The following is a 23,495-nucleotide window of genomic DNA, read 5'->3' on the forward strand; positions in this document are numbered from 1 at the left end:
CTAACCTAAGCTGATGCTGACCCTAAATTTGTGTGACCTTGGACGTGTTGCTTGTCTTCCTGGTGGTTTGCTTACGTGCTAAGTTGCTTCCGTTGTGTTTGACTTTTTGCGACCTCATGGACTGTAGCCCGCCAGGCTCCTCTCTCCATGAGATTCTCCAAGCAGAAATACTGGAGTGGGTTGCCATGCCCTCCTCCAGGGATCGTCCCCACCCAGGGATTGAACCGGTATCTCTTATCTCTCCTGCATTGGCAGGCAGGTTCTTTACCACTAGCACCACCTGGGAAATCTAGTGGTTTAATTTTCTTCATCTATGAAGTACTGCTGGTGGAATGACTTGTCTGTCTGCCTTGGTAACTATGTTGGGGTCTATAGAAACTTTATTTGCTCTAGATCAGAAGTTCTTAATCTTCTGTGCCGCATGTTTTCCTTTGGCAATTTAATGAAGCATAGGACCCCTTCTGAGAATCGTGGGTTTTTTTAATGTATAAAGTATATAAAATTACAAATGACACAGAAACAGTTATCAAAATGTAGAAACAGTTATCAAAATGTTAAAACAGTTGTGATACAATAGTTTATATGTTTTTAGCTCATTAAATAACAAAATGTAGCTGCAGATACTATAGTTTTGAAGTAGTGATGAGTATAAATAGTATGTTGTGAGATCTGCCATAATGGTAATGTGATATGAAGTGTCTTGTGGTTACTCTTGGTGACATAGTCACAGAATAGCTAATACTACTGTGGGTTGTTACCTGCATTCATTGTTGAAGGTGGTGCTAACTTTTACTTGGAGGTTAGTGAGTATGAAGATCAAAATATTCTCCAGCCAAGTTCACAGCTGCCTCCCCTCCTCTTTCTACAGACTGCTTAGGAGGTCGTGGATCCCTGGATAAGAGCTCCTGCTATAGACCAGCTGATTTTTGAAAGGTCAATTATCTTATGGCCACTCGCCTTATAAGCCTCAATATCTTCACAATGCTAAGAACAAGGGCGTAGAGAAGATATGAAATAAAAGTCTATTTTGCAACCTGTGATAACTGTTCTTGGTTGAGGAGAAAGTTAAAGCCAATGACTAGAATGAGGCTTTTGTGTCTGATGGATTTTGCTTTTCTAGACTTCCCAGTGTTCAGTGGGATAGATGTGGGCTAGAGTGCTCTAGCTACTTGCATTTTGAGTTTTAGTGGTTTTGCCTGCCTTCCACATTTTTGACCTAATTTTTTTCTTATTCTTTCTTCCAGATATTGTTTTGGTCACGGAGCCTTGGGGAATTGTGGTTTTCTTTGCTGTTGGTGTGATGGGGTATGAACTTTTTTCCATTCTTCTCATTCCTGTAGGACTGAATGTGGGACTAGCTGGTGTCACTCCACTTTGACCTAAAAATTCCTTTCTGTTTGGGATCGCTGTGTCCCAATGTTAGAAGAGAGAGCAAGTTGGACATCTTGAAAGGTAAAGAGCCTGGTTGTGAACATGTAACTTCTGTTATTCAGTCAGTGTATTTTCGATTTTGTTTCTGCTTCCGTAGGGTCTCTTGTAAGTTAAAACTATATTTGTTCATTATTGTAGCAGATCCCAAGGCAGTGGTCATCAAGTTAAACGCAAGTCATAGCTGTAAGTGCAATTACCTTATACTTTTCTGTGAACAGGGACTTCTGCAGTAACGTATTTCCTAGGAAAGGCAGATGGTGAGAAGTTGAAGAAGTATTTATCATGTCATCATTGCTATGTGGGGATGTGAAACAGAAGTAGCAGTACACAAGCCCCCCGCTCATCATACACGGATCAACTAGCATTTATTGAGTTTCTTCTTTTGGGTGCTGAGATGATGGCCCTTTCCTCAGGAGGTTCCCTGGCTGTACATAACAAGGATACAATTCTCAAAGTGTTTTAAAAGTGTCATGACTATAATGCTCTGGGGCCATGGAGGACATTCCTGGGGATGGTTTGGAATCAAAGTTTCACAAAGAAGGGACATTTGTGCTAAAGTTTTACTTTGGGTAGCCATTATTCTAAAGGCTGATAGATGACGTTCATTTTTTATTAGTTACATTTTATCAGAACCCTTGAGCTTGATACAAATTTATTTGCTTGCTTAAAGTTTGTTAGCTTGAAGGACATTAGATGAGTTTTTACCCTTTGAGTATGAAAACATATCTTAGTGTTTTGTTAGGACCAGGGTTTTCTACATAAGACTATAGTATAGTGTTCTTTTCTCCACATATTTGGGAAAGATTGGTTCTTCCTATTGTGTACTTTGCTGAGAAGGAAGCCTTTTAGTAGCTGGTATGCCAGAACTTAAGAATGAGCTCGGAATGGAATCCCAGGGCCTTCTAGTTCCACATTCTAAGTTTGATACTATGCCTTTTATGGCGTAGTGGTCATAGCATAGAAATGAAATTTGTTAAACATGACATACTTGTAATAAACTTGACTTCTTAGAGCAGGAGAGTGGGAAAGGATCATTGGAAAAGTTGAAATTGGAATTGTAGAGGTGATTCTGAGCTAAGTTAGACCAAGTTGTGGATTTATTGACAGTTTCATGGCAACCTTATAGAATCTCCTTTTAAAGATTCCTAAGAAATTTGGCCTTAGGACAGTCTGGAACTTGGTTTTTCCCTGCCATTTCAAAACTATAAATTCTGGGTGAAGAGGGAGGCTCAGCATTATCATTGTAGTTTACAAGGACTAATGTTGGAAATAGTTCTGCCTGCTGAGTTACTTAGTGTTTTACCAATTTACCTAGCTCAACTTGGTATAGCATTTTACACACAGTAGGCTCTCAAGCAAAGGAGATCTTGTGGCCCTGTCGTTCAGTCATATGTTCTCCCAAAAGTGTGTGAAAATAAATTTTCTTGCTGAATGCTTGCCATGTAAAGTTACAGTTGAGAGTAGGGAGGAACTGTGAATGGTATGTGCTTTGTGAATTCAAAAGTGTGTCTGGAATTTTGTCTCTTTCACCTTTACAGTCAGCTCTCAATTCTCTGTACTAATTAGGAATGGGAAGAAGCAAAAATGTGAGGATTTTTTTCCCTACTAAATATTCAGAAAAGTAGACAAATCGATTTTCTTTGCCCTTAATATTTTTCCAGTCTCTGAAAAGAAAATGTACACTTTGGAAGGAGGGAAAGTTACAAGGGGCTTGAGGTATCTGCAGGTTGGATGATACACCCTGAAATAATTGGAAGTTGATGCTGTTTACATGGGAGATGACAACTTCCTCTTAAACTAATACTCTGTAGATAGGAAACTGGGTCTTCAAATAGTAACTAAGTGGCACTGATGATTTTGTTTTCCTTCCTTAGAAACTCTTCTTTCCTTTATCCTCATCCAGGTGAGGGTCACCTCTGAGACAGGGGTTCCTGGACTCCCCAAGCTCCCCACCTCCAGGATGAGCACTGCCTTATCGTGACCCTTGGGGTTTTGGTGAGTAGCCTGATGGATGGATGGGGGCCCTAGAAAGCAGGCCTGGCTTAGGAGATGATCTTGGGGAAAAGCTTCAACTTTTATTCAACAAATACTTTTTGAGCAAATGGCATGTATCTGATACTATAGCAAGTACTAGGAATACAAGGATGAATAAATCAGCCTTGATCCTTTACAGACCCTCCTACCTTCATGGAGCCTAGCATGACAGATGAATGTTAATGCAAATGACCACATAATTATACAACAGGAGAAATGTTTGAAGGAAAAACATAGGATGCTATGAAAAGAATGTAATGGAGCATTTCATCTAGATTAGTGGCTTTACAGTATCCTCTATCTCTGAAGAAGAAACAGTGAAATTGAGATTTTCTTTACTCAGCAAAAATATTCAAACTTGACATGGGAAGGTTAGGGGTGAGGGAGAGAGGTGTCAAGAATGACTCTAAATTTCTGGCATGAGCGGCTGGGTGGATGAAGTTGCCATTTACTAAAATGTAGAAAGCTGAAGGGGAAATACGTTGGGGAGGGAGACTATATAGGGATGAAGAATTCATCTTTGACCTTGTTAGGTTTCAGACTTCTAGTGGGATGCCAAGTTGGCAGTTGTGTATACAGGTCAGCAGAGCAGAAGCTGAGCTGGATGGAAATTCGGGAGTTCTTGGCACGGAAAGAACTTAGAGAATGAGAAGAGAATAGGACCTGGGGTAGAGCTGTGAGGAACTTGAAATTGTAGAGATTGGGTAGAGAAGGGGTCAGCAAAGGAAGCAGATGAAGAGTGACTTAAGAGGAAGGAGGAAGACTGGAAAAGTGTGGTATTATAGAAGCCAAGAGAGAGGAGTTTCAAGGAGTGCTCAACTGGCATAGTCTATGAGATGGAGTACGATGAGGTTAGAAAAGCAGTCAGTGGTGACTTTAACAAAAGTCATGGTTTTTGTTATCTGTGGGTAGAAGTTGGTTTAAGATGTTAAAGGGTGAATGGCAGGTAAGGAAATGAAGACTGTGTCTTGTGAACTCTGTAAGGAAACTTGCCAGTTTTGTTTTGCTTTATCATTATTATTTCATCTGGAAGGTGGAATAACATGTCTGAGAGCTGATTGGAAATATCCAGGTGATGCAGGACATAGAAGGGTGGTCATGGAAGAGAGTGAGTACTCAGTCAGCTGAAAGGGATGGGGCTAGACCACCTGTGGTAGCACTAACCTTTGGGGGAAAAGTGGGCTTTTTTTTTTTTTTGATTGCAATAATAGAGAAAAAAGAGGGGATAGGCAATGATAAAAAGAGGTTTGAAGATTTGATGGTAAGGAGTCCTGCCTGGTGACTTCTCTTCTCCCTGTTAAGTCCTGGGCAAGGCCATGCGCTGGGAGAGGAAGATGATGGTTGGCAGTGGTGAAGGTCTGAAATGCCATTGGGCAGGACAGGTGAGTGAGCTTGCTAGAGGATGGTAGAAGTCATGGTACTAGTTTACATAAATGCGTATGTTGTGCTACCAAGCATTTTCTGTGTGCTGGCTTACCTTATCCACCAAGTCCATGCTTTTCATGAAGTACTGCAGTGATGAAGAGCACAGCCTGAGTGTCTGGCTGACCTCCAGCTCCACCACTTAATAAGGGTGTGACCAACTTACTTGGGCAAATTATGTACTGTTCCAAGAGCCTCAGTTTCCTCGTATCTGAAACAGGGATAGGATATATGTATATGTGTAACTGATTCACTTGGCTGTCTACTTGAATCTAACACAGCATAGTGAATCAACTATACTGCAAAAAAAAAAAATCAAAAAGAAAAAGTAATAAAATAAAACAGGGATAGTAATGGGACCTGCCTTCTACAGTTGTTATGAATGAATTAATATGTATGGAGAGTGCTTATAAGAGTACCTGATGTGCAGTTAGTAAATATTTTAAGTATTATTTATAGAGAAAAGAGAGAAACATTCTATAAGCAGATCTTAGAGTTAGAAGATTTAGTTATATTGGGGAAATACCTCTCTCTGGCTAAAATTAACCATTCAGAGGAAGATCTTCCCTTTTTTCAGTCCTGAAAGGTAAACAGTTGAGCACTAACCTGAACACGCAGGAGCTGAAAGAATTACATTTTATTCTTTAGGGTTATCTGATGAGATACTTGGCAGATTTCTTGCTCAGTTGTTTTTGGGGTCAGATAGGCTAAAACTAGGGTGACCTATTTCAACAGCTCCTCTGGATTAAGGGTTAAAACAGCTGGGTTTTATTCCCATCTCTAGTGAGCCCGTGCACTTGTTTGAACCTTCTGTGCTCTTTCTCCATCATAAAGTAGTGGCAAGGAGGTGGCTTAGAGGAAAGAGCAGGTCAGGGAGCACTGATTGGAAACCTGGGAGAAGGCATTCATGCCCGTGTGCTCCGTCCATTCATCTATAAAATGCCATTGATCACGGTATAGTGAGTTTAAAAAACTGAATGTGGAAATACTTTGAAAATAAGTATTTTTTGTTCACATGATTATTATTTAGAAATAATCTTTGCTACCAGCTCATCAGAAATGCCTGGCAGACCTAGTTGATTTGGTACTTTTAATGTTCAGAGTTTCTTTAGAAGGAGTGTAACACAAGTGCCAGGCGTTTCTGCTCTGTAACTCACCTAGGGTCTAACCACATGCTTAGTACATTATATTGAGTATTATAGAAAAACCAAAGAAATTTAAAACAAGAATCTTGTCTTCAAAGAGCATAGTCTTCATAGGGAGGTAAATCATACACATGGGACTATTCAGTTTGACACATGATTGGAGTGCTCCTATGTGTGATACAGACAGAAAGTATCAAAAGGGACTGTATCGGTGGTAACTTCTTTTCTTTTCCTGAGGTAAATGTTTTCTGTTGGCTTTGTCCATGGAAGATTCATTGACTACTTCTGTTTTACCAGTGATTGCTGATGTTTAGGGAGAGGTACAGTATGGTTTATGATCATATATTATGTTGAGCTTCAGAGCAATAATCAGTTTTAGAATCTAAACTGGCGGCAGGGAGCTAAAGGTGGTAGGGAATAAACACACAACCCTAAATATAATTGAGACTCAAATGTTTTTAGGATGCTTTTTCCTAAGATCAGTGTAGAAATATTCTATAGCATTTTACTCTAGTTTTTTCCCCTGCCTTCATTTAAAAGAAAAAAAATGTGATTGTGTATACTCAGAAAATCCATAAATTCCTCTCATGGTCTCAGGTAAAATAGCTGGGACTATTTCTAAATGAGGAAATAGACATTTAATATTTGACAACAATCATACTCATTGCTGAGTCTTAGAATATAAGGGTTTCTCCCAGTTTTAGTCCAGTTCTTGAACCTCTTGTAGTGTATGTAACACCGAAGCGACTTCTAACTCCTTTTGATTCTTTAGCCTTTAATCCTGCATCTAATATTCTCCTTCAGTCCTATACCTCATCAGTAAAGATAGCAGGAGGGAGGGAGGTGAGGGGACCACGGTTACCAAAAAAAATCACATTGGAAACTGCCCTGGAAGGAGCAGTGAATGGAAGTGTATCTTGGTTTTCCCTGAACCAGTTTAGGTTTCTCTAAATAAAGGGCTTTCTCATTTGTTCTCTTACTAGGTTGGGGAATATTTTTTTGACCTTTATGCTTCAAATTAGCCTTGCAAATTGGCTCAAAAAATAACTTAGTCTTCAAAGATGTTCTTTCACCTCCGCATTATGGATCATTCCCTTGCTTACCCATGCCTACAGCTCCTGTCATTAAGCAGTGAGAACACAGGACACATACTCAGCATAATTTAATAGAAAGATCATAGAAATCAGGGGGCAGAACTGATTGTATTTGGTATTGGCTCAATAGTTGATTTCAGAAGTACCTCCTTTAATGTCTTCCCCACCCTGAGGCCCTGAGAATATAAACAGAGAGTAATTTGTTTCATGGTTTGAAATTGGGATGGGTTTGTTACATTTCAGTGCCATCAGAGGTGAAGCACCAGATAGTTGCTATGGATTTGGAGTACCCAGTGGTTTCAGAGCATTGTTTTGAAGAAAGAAAAACCCAAGTTTTTGAGGGTTTTGTATTTGGAAGTAGAGAAATGTAAGGGAGAATACACAGCTAAAGATAAAAATGTTTTTCTCATCTGCTTACAAACGCCTGGTATATGGTGCTTGGGTGGGAGGCTTGTATGCCTGGCAGAAAGTCTTAGTCACTCTTCCGCTGCTTTAGCACTAGAGCCTTTTGGCCAGAATGTGAACATCGCCCTTTCCTCTCACCCTGAGGGAAGCTGAGGAACCATCTGCCTCTGTACTGTCAAGGTGGGGCTTTAGCCTTGGTCCTGCTACAAGGGTGTTGGATGTCTCTGTTTCTCTTCCCAGTGTGCCCTGGAGATGCGAGATTTTCCTTTGGCAGCCGGAGGCACACACCCAGAGAATGCTGGAGCCGCAAGGGGACAGGACCCACTTCCACAGCGGAGAAAAACAAAGAGGAAAAAGGCGTGCAGGCAGCCAGCGCTAAGGGACGCACCCAGCACGCAGTGGGCCCCTGCCACTGCCCCCAGCAGCTGTTTCTGCTGCAGCCCGAGAGGAACTCGGTGAGCCCGTCCCTGTTTGTGGCTGCAAGCTCAGGATTTCAATCAATGCATTCCAGTAACCCTAAAGTGAGGAACTCTCCGTCAGGAAACACACAGAGGTGAGGCCTAGGGCCTGGCCCAGCTGCCCCTTGGGACATCATAGTGGACCCTGAACACTAACTGGTGGAACAGTGTGTTGAATCATGAGACCCAAATGGGAAAAGCAAAAGACTCAAGTAAACAGTGATAGAATAGTGAGTCAGAGTTTAGGTTAGCGTTCTCCTCTTACTCATTTGTCCATCCTTACCTGACTGCTCCTCATTATAGCCCCCCTCCTCAACAAAACATTAAAAACCATCCAGTACAATGTGCTAAACTTGCCAAATGAGGAAACTGAGACCTGGAATGTTGAGGAGGCCTAAGGTTCTGGAACTAAAACACCAGCCCCTGACCCCCACTGTGAAGCTTTTTCCTCTGTTCTACAAAACTGATATCTTAAAAGAATTTCTTCCTCCTCCCCTGGAGGCAGTGGTTAGTGTGTCTGCTCTGGTGTGATACTTCTTATTTGGTGATTAGTGTCCTGGAGGGTTTCCCCAGACTGCCAGTCACCAGCGGGTTTCCTCACTCTCTCCCAGACCTGCTCGTATTTTCCAGCAGGGAAGCCAGTCTCTTGTTACAGCTGTTCCTTGTTCATCAGCTGAGGGGTGGGTAGTATTTTGATCTTAACGATGTCTGTTTGTTTACTCTGAGCTAGTCTTAGTGTGAGAGTCATTTCTCTATGTACATAGAAACCGTTGTCCTTTATTGACAGAAGCCCTAGCCATGGGTCCCCATGTGACTCTAGGGTTCCTGAGACGAGGCAGGCCACTCTGCCCAAATCCTCCTCTCTGTTGATAGCTCTGAGATGAGAATGGGGAGAAGAGAACAAGCAAGCGGCTTAAGTGAAAGGTGGGGTGGTTACTTTAGCTGTCCAGGTCTCCCTGACCTGTGATAGAAATCAGACCTCTTTGATTTGTGCTGCCCAGTCTTGTCCGGTGTCTGATCTCCCTTTGTTATTTGTCTCTTCTAGTAGCCCTAAGTCAAAGCAGGAGGTGATGGTCCGTCCCCCTACAGTGATGTCCCCATCTGGAAACCCCCAGCTGGATTCCAAATTCTCCAATCAGGGTAAACAGGGGGGCTCAGCCAGCCAATCCCAGCCATCCCCCTGTGACTCCAAGAGTGGGGGCCATACCCCTAAAGCACTCCCTGGCCCAGGTGGGAGCATGGGGCTGAAGAATGGGGCTGGAAATGGTGCCAAGGGCAAGGGGAAAAGGGAGCGAAGTATTTCCGCCGACTCCTTTGATCAGAGAGATCCTGGGACTCCAAACGATGACTCTGACATGAAAGGTATGTCTATAAGATCTTTGAGACTCAGAGGGAAGTAGGTATTCCTGAGGGAGGGCCTCTGACATGGATGGATGCCGGAGAGCCTAATAGTAGCCAGGTGGGGAGAGTAGGAATTGGATCCAGGAGTTCTCGGAGTTGCAGATTGAACTCCTTCTGGTCATTTTCCTACGAAGTGAAGAATAGTTTGGAACGACCTTGTTGAGTTCTTGCCCTTGAGGATGCAAGTGTTTGAGAATGTTGCACGACTCTAACCATGTACTTATGGATGTTTCTGGTCTCTGTGCTTTTGTGTACTTGAGTGTCAAGCCAGTAGCTCCAGTTTATCTATGCCAGAGCCCACACTGGAGCAGTTTTTCTGACAACTCTTCCTCTTCTCCATGAAATTAGTCCTTCAAGACTTGGGTTGCATGCGTTCTGGCTGCCATTTTGCCAGTTGTAGGTACAAGAGGCTGTCCTGGCACAAGTCCAGATTTGTCCCAGCCAGTTTCACCATGGTGGGAATGAGGGGCTCCATGTGGTAGAGATCCAGTAGGTACCACAGTGGAGTGAGCCCAGAAGGGCATGGGACCCATGGCTATGCTCTAGGCTTTCCCTCACTTAGTGTAAAATAAAACATCTTAACTGTAGGCCAGAATGTGAAACTAACATTCAGGGAGTGGAACGGTGACTCCCCAACCCAAATTTGAAATGAGTACCTCTGTAATTGTTCCCCTGTCTTTCCTTTCTTCTTCAGGTTGTTTGTGGGAGGCCTGTTTTGAGCACCAGCACTATGCTGGGTGCTGGGGGTGCTATGGTCAGCAAAACTGAAACAGTTGCTATCCTCAAGGGTTTAAATGCACCTAGATAGCAGATCATTTAAAAAATTACAATGAAATTTGATAAACACTGAAGTAAGGAAAGTTAGGGGGCTATGGGTCTAATTAGCAGGGACATCCAGCCCAGGAGGTTCCAAAAAAGGTTTCCAGGAAGTAGGGACATTTATGCTAATATCTAAACCCTGGTGCTCAGATGGTAAAGAATCTGCCTGCAGTGCAGGAGACCTGGGTTCAATCCCTGGGTCGGGAATATCCCCTGGAGAAGAGAATGGCTACCCACTCCAGTATTCTTGCCTGGAGAATTCCAGTGATAGAGGAGCCTGGCAGGCTACAGTCCATGGGGTCACAAAGAGTTGGATACGACTGAGCAACTAGCACCTGCACACTTTTCAGAGAATGTGTAGTAGAGCAGTAAGGATGTGGGAAAGAGTGCTTTGTACTTAGTCATTTAAATGGGAGAAGTGTATTTGTATTTTTATGAATAGAGGAATTTCCTCTTAACAAGATACTTCCTCCTTGAAATTTTCAAGGTGTTTGCATTATGATGCTATAAATGCTGGCAGAAAAAAGAAAGCTTTATACTTTCTATAACATTAATCTTTTTATTTTTTTAGAATGTAATTCTGCTGACCACATAAAGTCCCAGGATTCCCAGCACACACCACACTCGATGACCCCATCAAATGCTACAGTCCCTAGGTCTTCCACCCCGTCCCATGGCCAGACTACTGCCCCAGAGCCCACACCTGCTCAGAAGACTCCTGCCAAAGTGGTGTATGTGTTTTCTACTGAGATGGCTAATAAGTAAGTTAATGGCTGTGTCTTGATGCTGGTGTGGCTTGCGTGTTTGGGCGTCTAAATTTTTATTCCCTTTGAAGAGACCTTTTTTTTGCCCACTTGTATTATTACTGAAGGTTAACACTACAGAAAACAGTAAAATAAAACATAAAACCCCCACTCCCCTACTCCCAGAGGCAACCATTGGTGGTAGTTCCTTTGCTTTCCTTCCAGAGAAACTTTTTAGGCTTATACAGATACACATATATATACTTTTTTAAACGGGAAAAGGGTCGATGGCACAGCACACACTGTTCTGCAACTCAATATTCTTTTTAAAATGGCATAATAAGTAATACATGTCCATTTTAGAATAATTAGAAAATGTAAATAAAAAGTCTCAAGAATTTACAGAGGTAACTGTTACGAACGTTTCTAGTAGACAGATGCATCACTGGATATTTGTTTATTTAAAATGTGAATATACACTATATAGTTTTCTGACTGTTTTCATCTAACATTTTTAAAATTAAGATATAGAGTGAATCTTGGCAACCTTAAATTATGATAAGGTGTGAGAATTCATTTTTCCCTTCTTGGGTTGGGATTTTGAACTAGGATTCTCTATAAAACACCTACCAGAGTGGACGGGTTTAAAGGAAAAAACCCTGGGGTTGTTTAATGCCTCTTTTGAGATTTGCTAATGGCTATTTTTAAATTTCAGAAGAGTTACAGTAAATGACAGACAAGTAATGAAAACCTTTTTATCTTGATTTCTTCTCACTGGGCATTGCCGGTGGTTCTTTATACTTCTTCCTCTCTCATACCAGTTCGGTCTGGGGTTAAAATGCTTTAGAATTTCAGTTAGTGAAATAGAAACAAGTCCTAGTGTGTGCCTCTCTTCTCTCTTTGTAGGGCTGCAGAAGCTGTATTGAAGGGCCAGGTTGAAACTATTGTCTCTTTCCACATCCAGAACATCTCTAACAGCAAGACAGAGAGAAGCACAGCCCCTCTGGTATGTCATCTTACAAGTGGAATAATGGTTTAAAGGTTATAAGGTGACTCTAAATGTGGGAGATGATTAATTCACTGATAATCTTTTTTTCCCTCTTCCAGTTTTATTGAGATGTAGTTGGTGGACAGCACTGTATAAGTTAAAGTGTACAGCCAACTGTACTGTATACTTTAACTCACATACATTACAAAATGATTATCATCATCTTATATACATACAAAATTTAAGACAAAAAATTTTTTTTGTCTTGTAATGAGAACTCTTAGGTGTACTTTCTTAATTTTTATGTAGAACATACAGCAGCATTAATTATATTTATTGTGTTATACATTACATTCCTGCTGCTGCTGCTGCTAAGTCGCTTCAGTCACGTCCGACTCTGTGCAACCCCATGGACTGCAGCCTACCAGGCTTCTCCGTCCATGGGATTCTCCAGGCAAGAACACTGGAGTGGGTTGCCATTTCCTTCTCCAATACATGAAAGTGGAAAGTGAAAGTGAAGTTGCTCAGTCGACCCCATGGACTGCAGCCTACCAGGCTCCTCCATCCATGGGATTTTCCAGGCAAGAGTACTGGAGTGGGGTGCCATTGCCTTCTCCGTCATTACATTCCTAGTACCTACTTATCCTACAACTAGAAGTTTATACCTTATTGCTGCCCTCCTCCAATTCCCTCTCCCCCAGTCCCCCCACTTTTGGTTATCACAAATCTAATCTGTTTTTCTTTGAGTTTGTTTGTGACGTTTAACTGACCTATACTGTGTTAGTTTGTGGTGTGCAACATAGTGAAATGATATTTCTATACATTTCAAAGTGATCACCATAAGTCTAGTCACCATGTATCACTGTACAAAGATATCACACAGTTATTGACTATATCCCCCACACTGTACATTTCACACCTATTACTCATTTATTTTGTAACTGAAAGATTGTACTCATAACTTCCATCACCTGTTTATGTCCTCCTCCAATGGCCCCCCTCCTCTTTAAATGACCTGTTTGTTCTCTAAATCTGTGACTCTGTTCCTGTTTAGTTATGTTTAATCATTTGCTTTGTTTTTTTTAGATTCCACATGTTTGTCTTTCTCTGACTTATTTCACTTAGCACAATACCCTCTAGGTCCATCCATGTTTTTGAAAATGGCAAGGTTTCATTCTTTTTTAATGGCTAAGTACTACTCCATTTTGTGTGTGTGTGTGTACACCATATAGTCTTTATTCATCTATTAATGGGCACTTAGGTTGCTTCCATATCTTGGCTATTGTAAATAATGCTGCAGTGAACAACATAAGTGTACAGATATCTTTTCTAATTGGTGTTTTTGTTTTCTTTGGATAAAGAGCCAGGAGTGAAATTGCTGGATTATATGTTAGTTGTATTTGTAATTCTTTGTGGAATCTCCACACTGTTTTCCATAGTGCCTACCCTGGTATTCATCCCCACCAACAATCCATGAGGGTTCAGTAGGGAGATAGTCTTGGTATCAGCTACATTTTGAGCATTTAACCTAGTTGTGTAGTTTTAGGCACATCACTCTGGCCTTTTCTGGTAGCATGCTGATATATTGATGAATTACTAGAAGAGAAGAGGTGCAAAATAAAAAGGAGACATACGGCTATCTTAGGATTTCCTTAATGTGGCCCTCTCTGGGAAATTCTGAATTCAGACCCTGCATATACAGCAGAATTAAAAAAAAGAACAGGCACTCTTGAGTTACTTAAAGAACAGAGAAAAAACAACAGTTCAGGGTGGTCACTGGTTTCCTATAGACTGTGACAGAAGAAACAGTTTACTACCGCCCTACAGGACTGGAGTACATGCTGATAATTCCATAATGAGAGTCTCAGTGACTTTCAGAATGATTCTTATTTATTTCAGAGAGAACCATTGAATGTTTTTAATTGCTTGATATTTTCAAAATTACAGTTAATGTTTGTTTCCTCTCTGGAACTTAAGCACCTGCTGTAAACTACATTAGAACATGCGTGCAGTGGTTGTTTAACATACATAGTGTCTCAAATTGAACCAAACGGTGTTCCTTGTGTCTCAGATTGTCAAGGCATTGCACCCAGTGGTGTGAGGACACTAGAGGTTCAAGACACAATCCCTGCTTTCAGGAAGCATGAAATATAAAACTGGGATGAGTCTTAAACATGGGAAAAGTTAAATGAGGTGACAATTCAGTATAGAATAGATGACATTTTGTCCATGTTGTATGAGAACTTAGGCTGCCTTCCTGTGACATAGCAGGGCTTGGGCTTTCCTAGACCAAGCAAAGGAATTTCATGTCTCTCTGTATCTCCACTAAAGGGTAGAAGAAGTGTATATGTAATATTTTAAGTGTATATATTTTTAATTTATACTTTAGAAGTATTTATATTTTATATTGTTCTGGAATATATAGGGCACAATTGCAGCTCAAACCAGTGTTTTATTGACTTAATGACAGATCTTCATACAGTTTTTACCTCCACCTCCTCTAGTACTAAAATGAAATCAGAAGAGGAGTTAAGGAGGGTATTGGGAATAGTCCAGTCACCATTGCTCCAAATCTAAAATAAAAAGAGTGGTACTAAACCATTTCTTCCGTCACAGTCACCCTTCTAGGAAATGAGTATCCACCCTTAACGCACAAACACAGCCTGGCCAACAAAACCAAACGTAAACTGGCTCTGGAGAGAAAATTAAGGTGACCTCCAGACTCCAGTTAAATAGTCAGAGACACCGAGGACACTGTGACGTCCAGAGTCATCTAGGTTCAGCCAGTCCGCCCCACCTCACTCTGGGTCTGCAGGCATAGATGCATGGAGAATAGCAGCAAGTGGAGCATTTATGTACATGTCCACAGAATGTGAGCTGTTCATGTTCAGGGATACATGTAATGATTTCTGTACAAATGTGTACCTTGAGAAACATTCCAGAGAGTAGGTGGGGATGTAAGTAAGAGCCTTAGGGGTTTGGAAATACAGACTGGATTAAGTGAACAGGTAGAAGGAAGTGAACATCAAAAAGGGATCCTGCTGCTCTCGAGATCCCTTGATGGAGGGGTAGGCTGGGCCCTTCTATTCTTCAGTACTGCCCTTCTCTAGTACCCGAACCTCCAGCAGGGCCAAGGCATAGATGCAGAACATTTTATATCCCTCTTCCAAACACTGACAACGTCCATGTCACCTCTTACAGGCGAGCCTACCTTTATCCAGGACTTAAATGTGGTATTGGTACTTAATAAATAATAAGACACTCATCCAGCCTGTAGAAAGGGCCATGTGCTGTCTCTTGGAAAGAACAGATCAAGAGACACCACAAACTAGCCTCAGATTTCTTCACAGATGTTTCTTGCCTACAGATTATCTTACTGCAGTTAATGTGCAAGTTCTTATCAAATATTGAATCAGTGATCACAAACTGAAAACAGAAATCGGAGATGTCAGGCCCCTTGGAAACTAAAGGAGAGGAGTGCTTCACTAGTCACCGTGCCAGGGGAGACGGTGAAGTGGAGCAGCCTCACCTGCCGCCTCTGGCTGGTGGAGTACTGAGCTGGAAGTGACAGGGACTTTCTTTTCAGTTGAAAACGTCAGACTCTTTGATTGACAGTGAGAAGTCTACATACCCATTTATACTTTCAGGGAAAGAAAAAGGTGTTAGGTACAGCCTCCCACATACCAAGAAACTAATCTCTCCCTGAATCAAAAACACGTAGTAGACATGTGATATCAAACCTGTTCCTCGAAATAGATACTCAGATGTATTCACTCCAGCAGAGTGGCTTTCCCTTGGCATGCTTATAAAGTTATTGAAACCTAATCTTCAGCTTGGGAAAGAGGATACCGTTTGACAGTAAAATGTGAGGGAAGAAATCAAAATGTCTTCATGTCCATGGGGTTTGTACATGAGCAGTTTCTATACCAAGTGTCAGTGTAGATTTATGTGGCTGGGACCAGTCCTTTATAACATATCATGCTCTTTTCATTGCCCTTCTGTTCAATTTACCAATGATTTTTAAAATCTCGTTTATCTTCAGAACACACAGATATCTGCCCTTCGAAATGATCCGAAACCTCTCCCACAACAGCCCCCAGCTCCAGCCAACCAGGACCAGAATTCTTCCCAGAACACCAGGCTGCAGCCAACTCCCCCCATTCCGGCACCAGCACCCAAGCCTGCCGCCCCCCCGCGTCCCCTGGACCGGGACAGTCCTGGGGTAGAAAACAAACTGATCCCTTCTGTCGGCAGCCCTGCCGGCTCCACTCCACTGCCCCCAGACAGCACCGGGCCAAACTCAACGCCCAACAACCGAGCCGTGACCCCTGTCTCCCAGGGGAGCAATAGCTCTTCAGCAGATCCCAAAGCCCCCCCGCCTCCGCCGGTGTCCAGTGGAGAGCCCCCCACACTGGGGGAGAACCCTGATGGACTATCTCAGGAGCAGCTGGAGCACCGGGAGCGCTCCTTACAAACGCTCAGAGATATCCAGCGAATGCTTTTCCCCGATGAGAAGGAATTCCCAGGAGGACAGAGTGGGGGACCCCAGCAGAACACTGGGGTATTAGATGGACCTCAGAAAAAACCAGAAGGGCCTATACAGGCCATGATGGTTCAATCCCAAAGCCTAGGTAAGGGACCTGGGCCCCGGACAGACGTGGGGGCTCCATTTGGCCCTCAAGGACACAGAGATGTGCCCTTTTCTCCAGATGAAATGGTTCCACCCTCCATGAACTCCCAGTCTGGGCCCATCGGACCCGACCACCTGGATCACATGACCCCTGAGCAGATAGCGTGGCTGAAATTGCAGCAGGAGTTCTACGAAGAGAAGAGGAGGAAGCAGGAGCAAGTGGTCGTGCAGCAGTGCTCCCTCCAGGACATGATAGTCCATCAGCACGGGCCTCGGGGAGTGGTCCGAGGGCCCCCCCCTCCGTACCAGATGACCCCTGGTGAGGCCTGGGGGCCTGGGGGCTCAGAGCCCTTTGCCGATGGGATCAACATGCCCCATTCTCTGCCCCCGAGAGCCATGGCTCCCCACCCCAACATGCCAGGGAGCCAAATGCGCCTCCCTGGATTTGCAGGAATGATGAATTCTGAGATGGAGGGGCCCAATGTCCCCAACCCGGCATCGCGACCAGGTCTTTCTGCAGTCAGCTGGCCAGACGATGTGCCAAAAATCCCAGACGGTCGAAACTTCCCGCCTGGCCAGGGCGTCTTCAGTGGTCCTGGCCGAGGGGAGCGCTTCCCAAACCCCCAAGGATTGTCTGAAGAGATGTTTCAACAGCAGCTGGCAGAGAAGCAGCTGGGATTGCCCCCGGGGATGAGCGTGGAAGGCATCAGGCCTGGAATGGAGATGAACAGGATGATCCCAGGCTCCCAGCGCCATGTGGAGCCAGGGAATAATCCCATCTTCCCGCGAATACCAGTGGAGGGCCCACTGAGCCCTTCCAGGGGTGACTTTCCAAAAGGAATGCCCCCGCAGCTGGGCCCTGGCCGGGAACTCGAGTTTGGGATGGTTCCCAGTGGGATGAAGGGAGATGTCAGTTTAAATGTCAGCATGGGATCCAACTCTCAGATGATACCTCAGAAGATGAGAGAGGCTGGGGCGGGGCCCGAGGAGATGCTGAAGCTCCGTGCAGGTGGCGCGGACATGCTGCCTGCTCAGCAGAAGATGGTGCCCTTGCCGTTTGGCGAGCACCCGCAGCAAGAGTATGGCATGGGCCCCAGGCCGTTCCTCCCCATGTCTCAGGGTCCAGGCAGCAACAGTGGCTTGCGGAATCTCAGAGAACCCATGGGGCCCGACCAAAGGACTAACAGCCGGCTCAGTCATATGCCACCACTACCTCTCAACCCTTCCAGTAACCCCACTAGCCTCAACACAGCTCCTCCTGTTCAGCGCGGCCTGGGGCGGAAGCCCGTGGATATATCTGTGGCAGGCAGCCAGGTGCATTCCCCAGGCATCAACCCTCTGAAATCTCCCACGATGCGCCAAGTCCAGTCACCAATGCTGGGCTCACCCTCGGGGAACCTCAAGTCCCCCCAGACTCCATCGCAGCTGGCAGGCATGCTGGCGGGCCCAGCTGCCGCTGCTTCCATTAAGTCCCCGCCCGTCTTGGGGTCTGCTGCTGCTTCGCCTGTTCACCTCAAGTCTCCATCACTTCCTGCCCCATCACCTGGATGGACCTCGTCTCCAAAACCTCCTCTTCAGAGTCCTGGGATCCCTCCAAACCACAAAGCGCCCCTCACCATGGCCTCCCCAGCCATGCTGGCAAGTGTAGAGTCAGGTCAGTATGTTCTCATCCTCACAGTTGCACCTATAGCCAGAGATTGTGAAAGCCTGGTTTACATACTTTAAGAAAACTGGTGTCCTGATTATGCAGCCAGAGGAGGGGGCTTTTGCCAAGATGGATGTATTTGTGGCAAGGTGCAGAGTTGGTACTCCCATGGGGTTATGCTCAAGTGTCCAATCCTGGTGAAGATTCATGGGCTTTAGTGCAAAATATGTTTATGGGATAGGACTGGGAGGAGAATGGGAAATGCATATCATTTCACTGAACGATTTACATTTTCACAGGGAACTCAAATGTCTTAACAAATGTGTTAAGATTAAAGGATAAATGTGTTTCCTTTAAACACCAGCCCCACTTACTTCAGAGGTCTGTCTTTGTGTTAAGAGAGTGAGTGTCATCCCAAGCAAAGAGGGGAGACTGCTGAGAGACTTGAGTGGTTCTCGTAAATATGTGTCAACCATTGAAACAGTTTCTGAAACCTTCTCCATGTTAGACTGCTATTCTCACAGATCAGCTGCAATTTATTAGTATTTACTTCCTGGGGGAAGTTCTCACTGATGATGGTGGTTTTGTGAACAGGACCGGAGGCGGTCAGTAGATGAGCACTGAGGTGTAAATACTAGGTCTGTGCTGTCTCCACTTGAGAAAGACTAGAATCAGAATGAGGTAGGAGATTTATCCTACCAGGTTAAAGTGTGCCTCTCCATTGGGTAGCAGTTCTCTACAAAGCAGTCCAGCAGAGTGGCCCCCTCAGACCTTTTGAGTGCAGACATCTTGGTGGAGGAAATCAGTCAGGAGCATGTGTAGGATACTCTGGTCAGTACCTGAGGTGGGATGGCTCATCTGGCTTCCAAGCACACTTAACGCCAGAGGCAAATTCTGAATTGTGGTTGGCAAGGGTAAGAGATCCACTTATTTCCCATTGTTTTCAGTGAAGGAGTTTGTGAGGCGTGGTTTTCCCAAGTTTGAGCTAATATTCTCACACATCCTTGGTGCGTTGTCCTGCCATCTGCTGAGCTGTCACCTCCATCGTATGCTGCCATCTCCCTCTGCACACACACGGAGCTTGACTAGAAGACTGATGATTCATGTCCTGGGTCTAATAACACTGTCCCATTCATCTGTCTCATTCCCTGTTAGTTCAGAATCACAGGCCCAAGAACCTTCAGGAGAATCTAATTCCCTGCCCTGTTTTATTTTGCCTTCTCTTAGGTGGCCCCCCACCTCCTACAGCCAGCCAGTCTGCCTCTGTGAGTATCCCGGGAAGTCTTCCCTCTAGTACACCTTACACCATGCCTCCAGAGCCGACCCTTTCCCAGAACCCACTGTCTATTATGATGTCTCGAATGTCCAAGTTTGCAATGCCCAGTTCTACCCCGTTATACCACGACGCCATCAAGACCGTGGCCAGCTCAGATGATGACTCCCCTCCAGCTCGTTCTCCCAACTTGCCATCAATGAATAATATGCCAGGTAAGAAATCAGGAAGATAGGATATGGCCCTATTGCTGTTGACAAAAGAAAAACGTCTTGAGGTGTTTTCTTGATATCTGTAGACCTCAATAAGCTGGATGTTCAGCAGATTGAAAAAGTATATCATCTGAGTTAGTTTCAGTAAAACTAAATGTCTTGCCTAGAGGAAGAGAATAACACTTTTTTGGATTAGCTTATTCTGTGTTTGTGGATAAGAAAGCAAATTTCTTTAGAGTTCTTGTCATTTTCTTACAGAAGTTCTGATGCTTCTGTGTACCTTGATGTGCTTATTTTTAGGTGGCTCCTCCTGGAGCGAGACTGAAAGCAGTATCTTTTTAATATGCTGATAGGAATGTCTTGAGTCCTCAACTATTTTCCTGAAAGGGCAGCCTCAAACCACAAGCAGCCACAGGATTTCAGACAATGGAGAAAACCTCTGTTTCCTAGAGAAGCACTTTCTTTAGGCCTAAAGAGAAAATAAAAATTCCTCCCTTCTTTCCTCATTCTGTTCTCCTTCACTCCTACACCTCCCATCTCCCCAAATCTCACTAACGGGAAATGATGTGGGAGGGCAAAGGTGGTCAACAAAGAGACCATAATAACTTCAGCCATGGGTTTCTGGTTCCAGTTCCATTCTGATTGTTAAGAATGCTTTTTATCATCAGTCAGGTGAGGGCATGCTCCGTGGATGGCACAAGCATCATTCTTACCATACTCGGTGGTTAACTTCATGGAGAGACCAAATATTTAAATGTCCCAGAGGCCATGGTAGAACCTGTGTGTTTTCCATTAAAAGTTAGCTTTTCTTCACCATTTTATATAATCTAGAGTTTTAAATGCTCTCCCTGTAAGGCAGTGTGAAAGGGTGATGCCACTTTATCAATTGAAAAAGGCCTGTTTGGTTTCCTCGTCGCTGTTACTTCTGATTCTTGGACTTGTAGGACTGATGAATCCTCTTTCTCCAAAAAGGACCGTACTGCAGGTCATCTAGGCAAATTGTTTTCTTCCCAATTCAATACCTCCGATGAAGAAGACTGTACTCATTTGTGTATTAACTTGTAACTTTTCACTCAGGAGACTTTCTTTCTAGGTGTCTTCTATATACATATATGTCATACAGTTTAAAGCTCAGTAATAAATACATTGTCTTGTGGAGCTGTTGGTTTGTGTGCCCCCAAATGTATTGTAATCTTCCTGAGGGTAGATTGTGCATTGTGCATTTTCTCAGCTCAGTCCCATGCACATTTGATGCATAGTAACTTTTTTTGTTAATTTGATTTATAATAGTTTTTCTGAGTTACTTTTGGTGAAATTGATTCCTTTGATATCTTTATTTTTCTAGGAATGGGCATTAATACACAGAATCCTCGAATTTCAGGTCCAAACCCCGTGGTTCCAATGCCAACCCTCAGCCCAATGGGAATGACCCAGCCACTTTCTCACTCCAATCAGATGCCCTCTCCGAACGCCATGGGACCCAACATACCTCCTCATGGAGTCCCTATGGGGCCTGGTTTGATGTCACACAATCCTATCATGGGGCATGGGTCCCAGGAGCCTCCAATGGTACCTCAAGGACGCATGGGTTTTCCCCAGGGTTTCCCTCCAGTTCAGTCTCCTCCACAGCAGGTTCCGTTTCCTCACAATGGCCCCAGTGGGGGGCAGGGCAACTTCCCAGGAGGGATGGGTTTCCCAGGAGAAGGGCCTCTTGGCCGCCCCAGCAACCTGCCCCAAAGTTCAGCAGATGCAGCACTTTGCAAGCCTGGAGGCCCGGGGGGTCCTGACTCCTTCGCTGTCCTGGGAAACAGCATGCCTTCAGTGTTTACAGACCCAGATCTACAGGAGGTCATCCGACCTGGAGCCACCGGAATACCTGAGTTTGACCTGTCTCGCATTATCCCATCTGAGAAGCCTAGCCAGACACTGCAATATTTCCCTCGAGGGGAAGTCCCAGGCCGTAAACAGCCCCAGGGTCCCGGACCTGGGTTTTCGCACATGCAGGGGATGATGGGCGAACAAGCCCCCAGAATGGGACTAGCATTACCTGGCATGGGAGGTCCAGGGCCCGTGGGAACTCCAGACATCCCTCTTGGTACAGCTCCATCCATGCCAGGCCACAACCCTATGAGACCACCAGCCTTTCTCCAGCAAGGCATGATGGGACCTCACCATCGGATGATGTCACCAGCACAATCTACAATGCCCGGCCAGCCCACCCTGATGAGCAATCCCGCTGCTGCCGTGGGCATGATTCCTGGCAAGGATCGGGGGCCTGCTGGGCTCTACACTCACCCTGGGCCTGTGGGCTCTCCAGGCATGATGATGTCCATGCAGGGCATGATGGGACCCCAACAGAACATCATGATCCCCCCACAGATGAGGCCCCGGGGCATGGCCGCTGACGTGGGCATGGGTGGATTCAGCCAAGGACCTGGCAACCCAGGAAACATGATGTTTTAAGCTGCTAAGACTGGATGTGCCCATCCTTGTTGAGATGAGATTCCAGGTCCTGAGAGCTGCTATGAGGGCGTTCCAGGAGCACTGTTGGTCATGCAATAGGAGAACAGAGACCCAAGGGCTGCTTTGGGGCGGGGGGAACTCGAGAATGTATGGATTTATCTGAAAACAAATTATTCATTTAATCAACAGGTGTGTTTTTTTTAAGATTTATTTTTTAAAAATTATTTTTGTGGACTTGGGTATCCCGTGATGGCACCTCCTTTGGGGAATCTGTAGCCGTGCTTTGAGAATCGCCATGGGTCACGTGTCGCACCGTTCTCTGTATGTTTACGTCCTTTGGACTTGGCTTCTCCCAGGATTCTTTTCTGGTTTTGTTTTTGCTTGGGGCTTTATTTTTTTGTGTACTGTACTATATTGTAAAAGGGATTTTAGCAGAGACTTTAGTCTTTGGGACAAGAGGAGAACAGGAATGCTGGGCTGTTTACTTTAGGTGGAGAATCCATCTTCAGACCTTTGGACTATTTTCTTTCAACTCCAGTGTATAGAAAAACCAAACTACAACCTCAGAGCAGAGTATTAATGAAAAGCACAAAAAAAGGAACTAAGTTCAGCGAGGGGTGGGGGGAGGGGGAGATTTTTCTTTTTAAAAATAATGACGCTTAGGACATTGGTTTTTCAGTTTAAGTGCTCTCAGCACTGTCTGCCTCTCCCAGTCTACAGACCCACCGGCACATTTTTCTCTTGTTTTCCCTCCCCTCTCCTTCCCCGTCTCTTGGTTGAGTGAGTTTCCCCCTGTTGTGTCCCTCACTGGTGAGCCCCTGCTTCCCTCCTCTCTTTCCCTTTGGCAGCTGCAATACACGGTGATACTTTGGGGAAATAAATCTAAGCAAGCCTCACCTTCCATGCCGAGCATCGTCCCGGCTCCAGGAGGGAAAGGTCTGTCTTTGGGATGCTCGACTGTCTTTGCCCTTCGTCTTCTTCCCCATCCTACCCTTCCCTGCCCACCTTATTTTCTGTTCTCCTTTTATTAGGAATTCCCAAGTGAATTTTATTAATGTGGGAGTGGAACAGATGCTAAAAGCTATTCAGGATTTTGTTTTTCTGTTTTTAATTTTGTGGTTCCTTCCCTTTCCTCCCCCTCCCATGCGTAAAACGTTCTGTGTAACCTCCATTAAATTTGGTACAAAACCACTCACCAGAGCTGTGGTGTCAGAAAAATAAAATATATTGTTTCTTACAAAATTGGATTGCCTTTTTTTTTGTGCATTTGGATTCCTGTTTGTTTGCTGAGTATTAGGCATAGTGGTTGCCATTGACCCAGAAACGTAGCGC

General features: G+C 44.4%; 2 protein-coding genes across 10 annotated transcripts in view; both read left to right on the forward strand.

Moving 5' to 3' along the window:
• LOC138986980 (uncharacterized) overlaps positions 1-7,990 on the forward strand; it is an 80,664-nt gene extending 72,674 nt beyond the window's left edge. For 2 of the 6 annotated variants that reach the window (XM_070366967.1, XM_070366961.1), the window contains exons 2-4: positions 1,341-1,452; positions 3,335-3,426; positions 7,772-7,990. In XM_070366967.1, the coding sequence (XP_070223068.1) occupies positions 7,784-7,990 (207 nt within the window). In that variant the 5' untranslated portion in view covers positions 1,341-1,452; positions 3,335-3,426; positions 7,772-7,783. Of the gene's footprint in view, positions 1-1,244; positions 1,306-1,340; positions 1,453-3,305; positions 3,427-7,771 lie in introns of all 6 variants that reach the window. The other 4 variants (XM_070366972.1, XM_070366975.1, XM_070366964.1 and 1 more) reach the window with 3 other exon arrangements.
• Positions 7,950-23,412, forward strand: BCL9 (BCL9 transcription coactivator). 4 transcript variants are annotated; one of them, XM_005898500.3, is made up of 7 exons: positions 7,950-8,084; positions 9,035-9,351; positions 10,781-10,970; positions 11,859-11,958; positions 15,983-18,224; positions 19,443-19,703; positions 21,046-23,412. In XM_005898500.3, the coding sequence occupies exons 1-7, from the start codon at positions 8,032-8,034 to the stop codon at positions 22,161-22,163; spliced, it is 4,281 nt and encodes a 1,426-aa protein (XP_005898562.1). In that variant the 5' UTR covers positions 7,950-8,031; the 3' UTR covers positions 22,164-23,412. The 4 variants fall into 4 exon arrangements, with proteins under 4 accessions (XP_005898562.1, XP_070223046.1, XP_070223044.1 ...); XM_070366945.1 differs by having other exon boundaries at positions 9,035-9,129; XM_070366943.1 differs by having other exon boundaries at positions 7,952-8,084; positions 9,038-9,351.
• The last annotated feature ends 83 nt before the right edge of the window (positions 23,413-23,495 follow it).

Source organism: Bos mutus, chromosome 3, assembly GCF_027580195.1.
Source record: "Bos mutus isolate GX-2022 chromosome 3, NWIPB_WYAK_1.1, whole genome shotgun sequence".
Taxonomy (NCBI): domain Eukaryota; kingdom Metazoa; phylum Chordata; class Mammalia; order Artiodactyla; family Bovidae; genus Bos; species Bos mutus.

Bases quoted from the DNA above. Each gene is read 5' to 3' on its own strand.
- BCL9 (XM_005898500.3), top strand. From the start codon at position 8,032: ATGCATTCCAGTAACCCTAAAGTGAGGAACTCTCCGTCAGGAAACACA. The intron at 11,959-15,982 runs GTATGTCATCTT...GTTTATCTTCAG, and splicing joins AGAGAAGCACAGCCCCTCTG to AACACACAGATATCTGCCCT. The intron at 18,225-19,442 runs GTCAGTATGTTC...GCCTTCTCTTAG, and splicing joins GCTGGCAAGTGTAGAGTCAG to GTGGCCCCCCACCTCCTACA.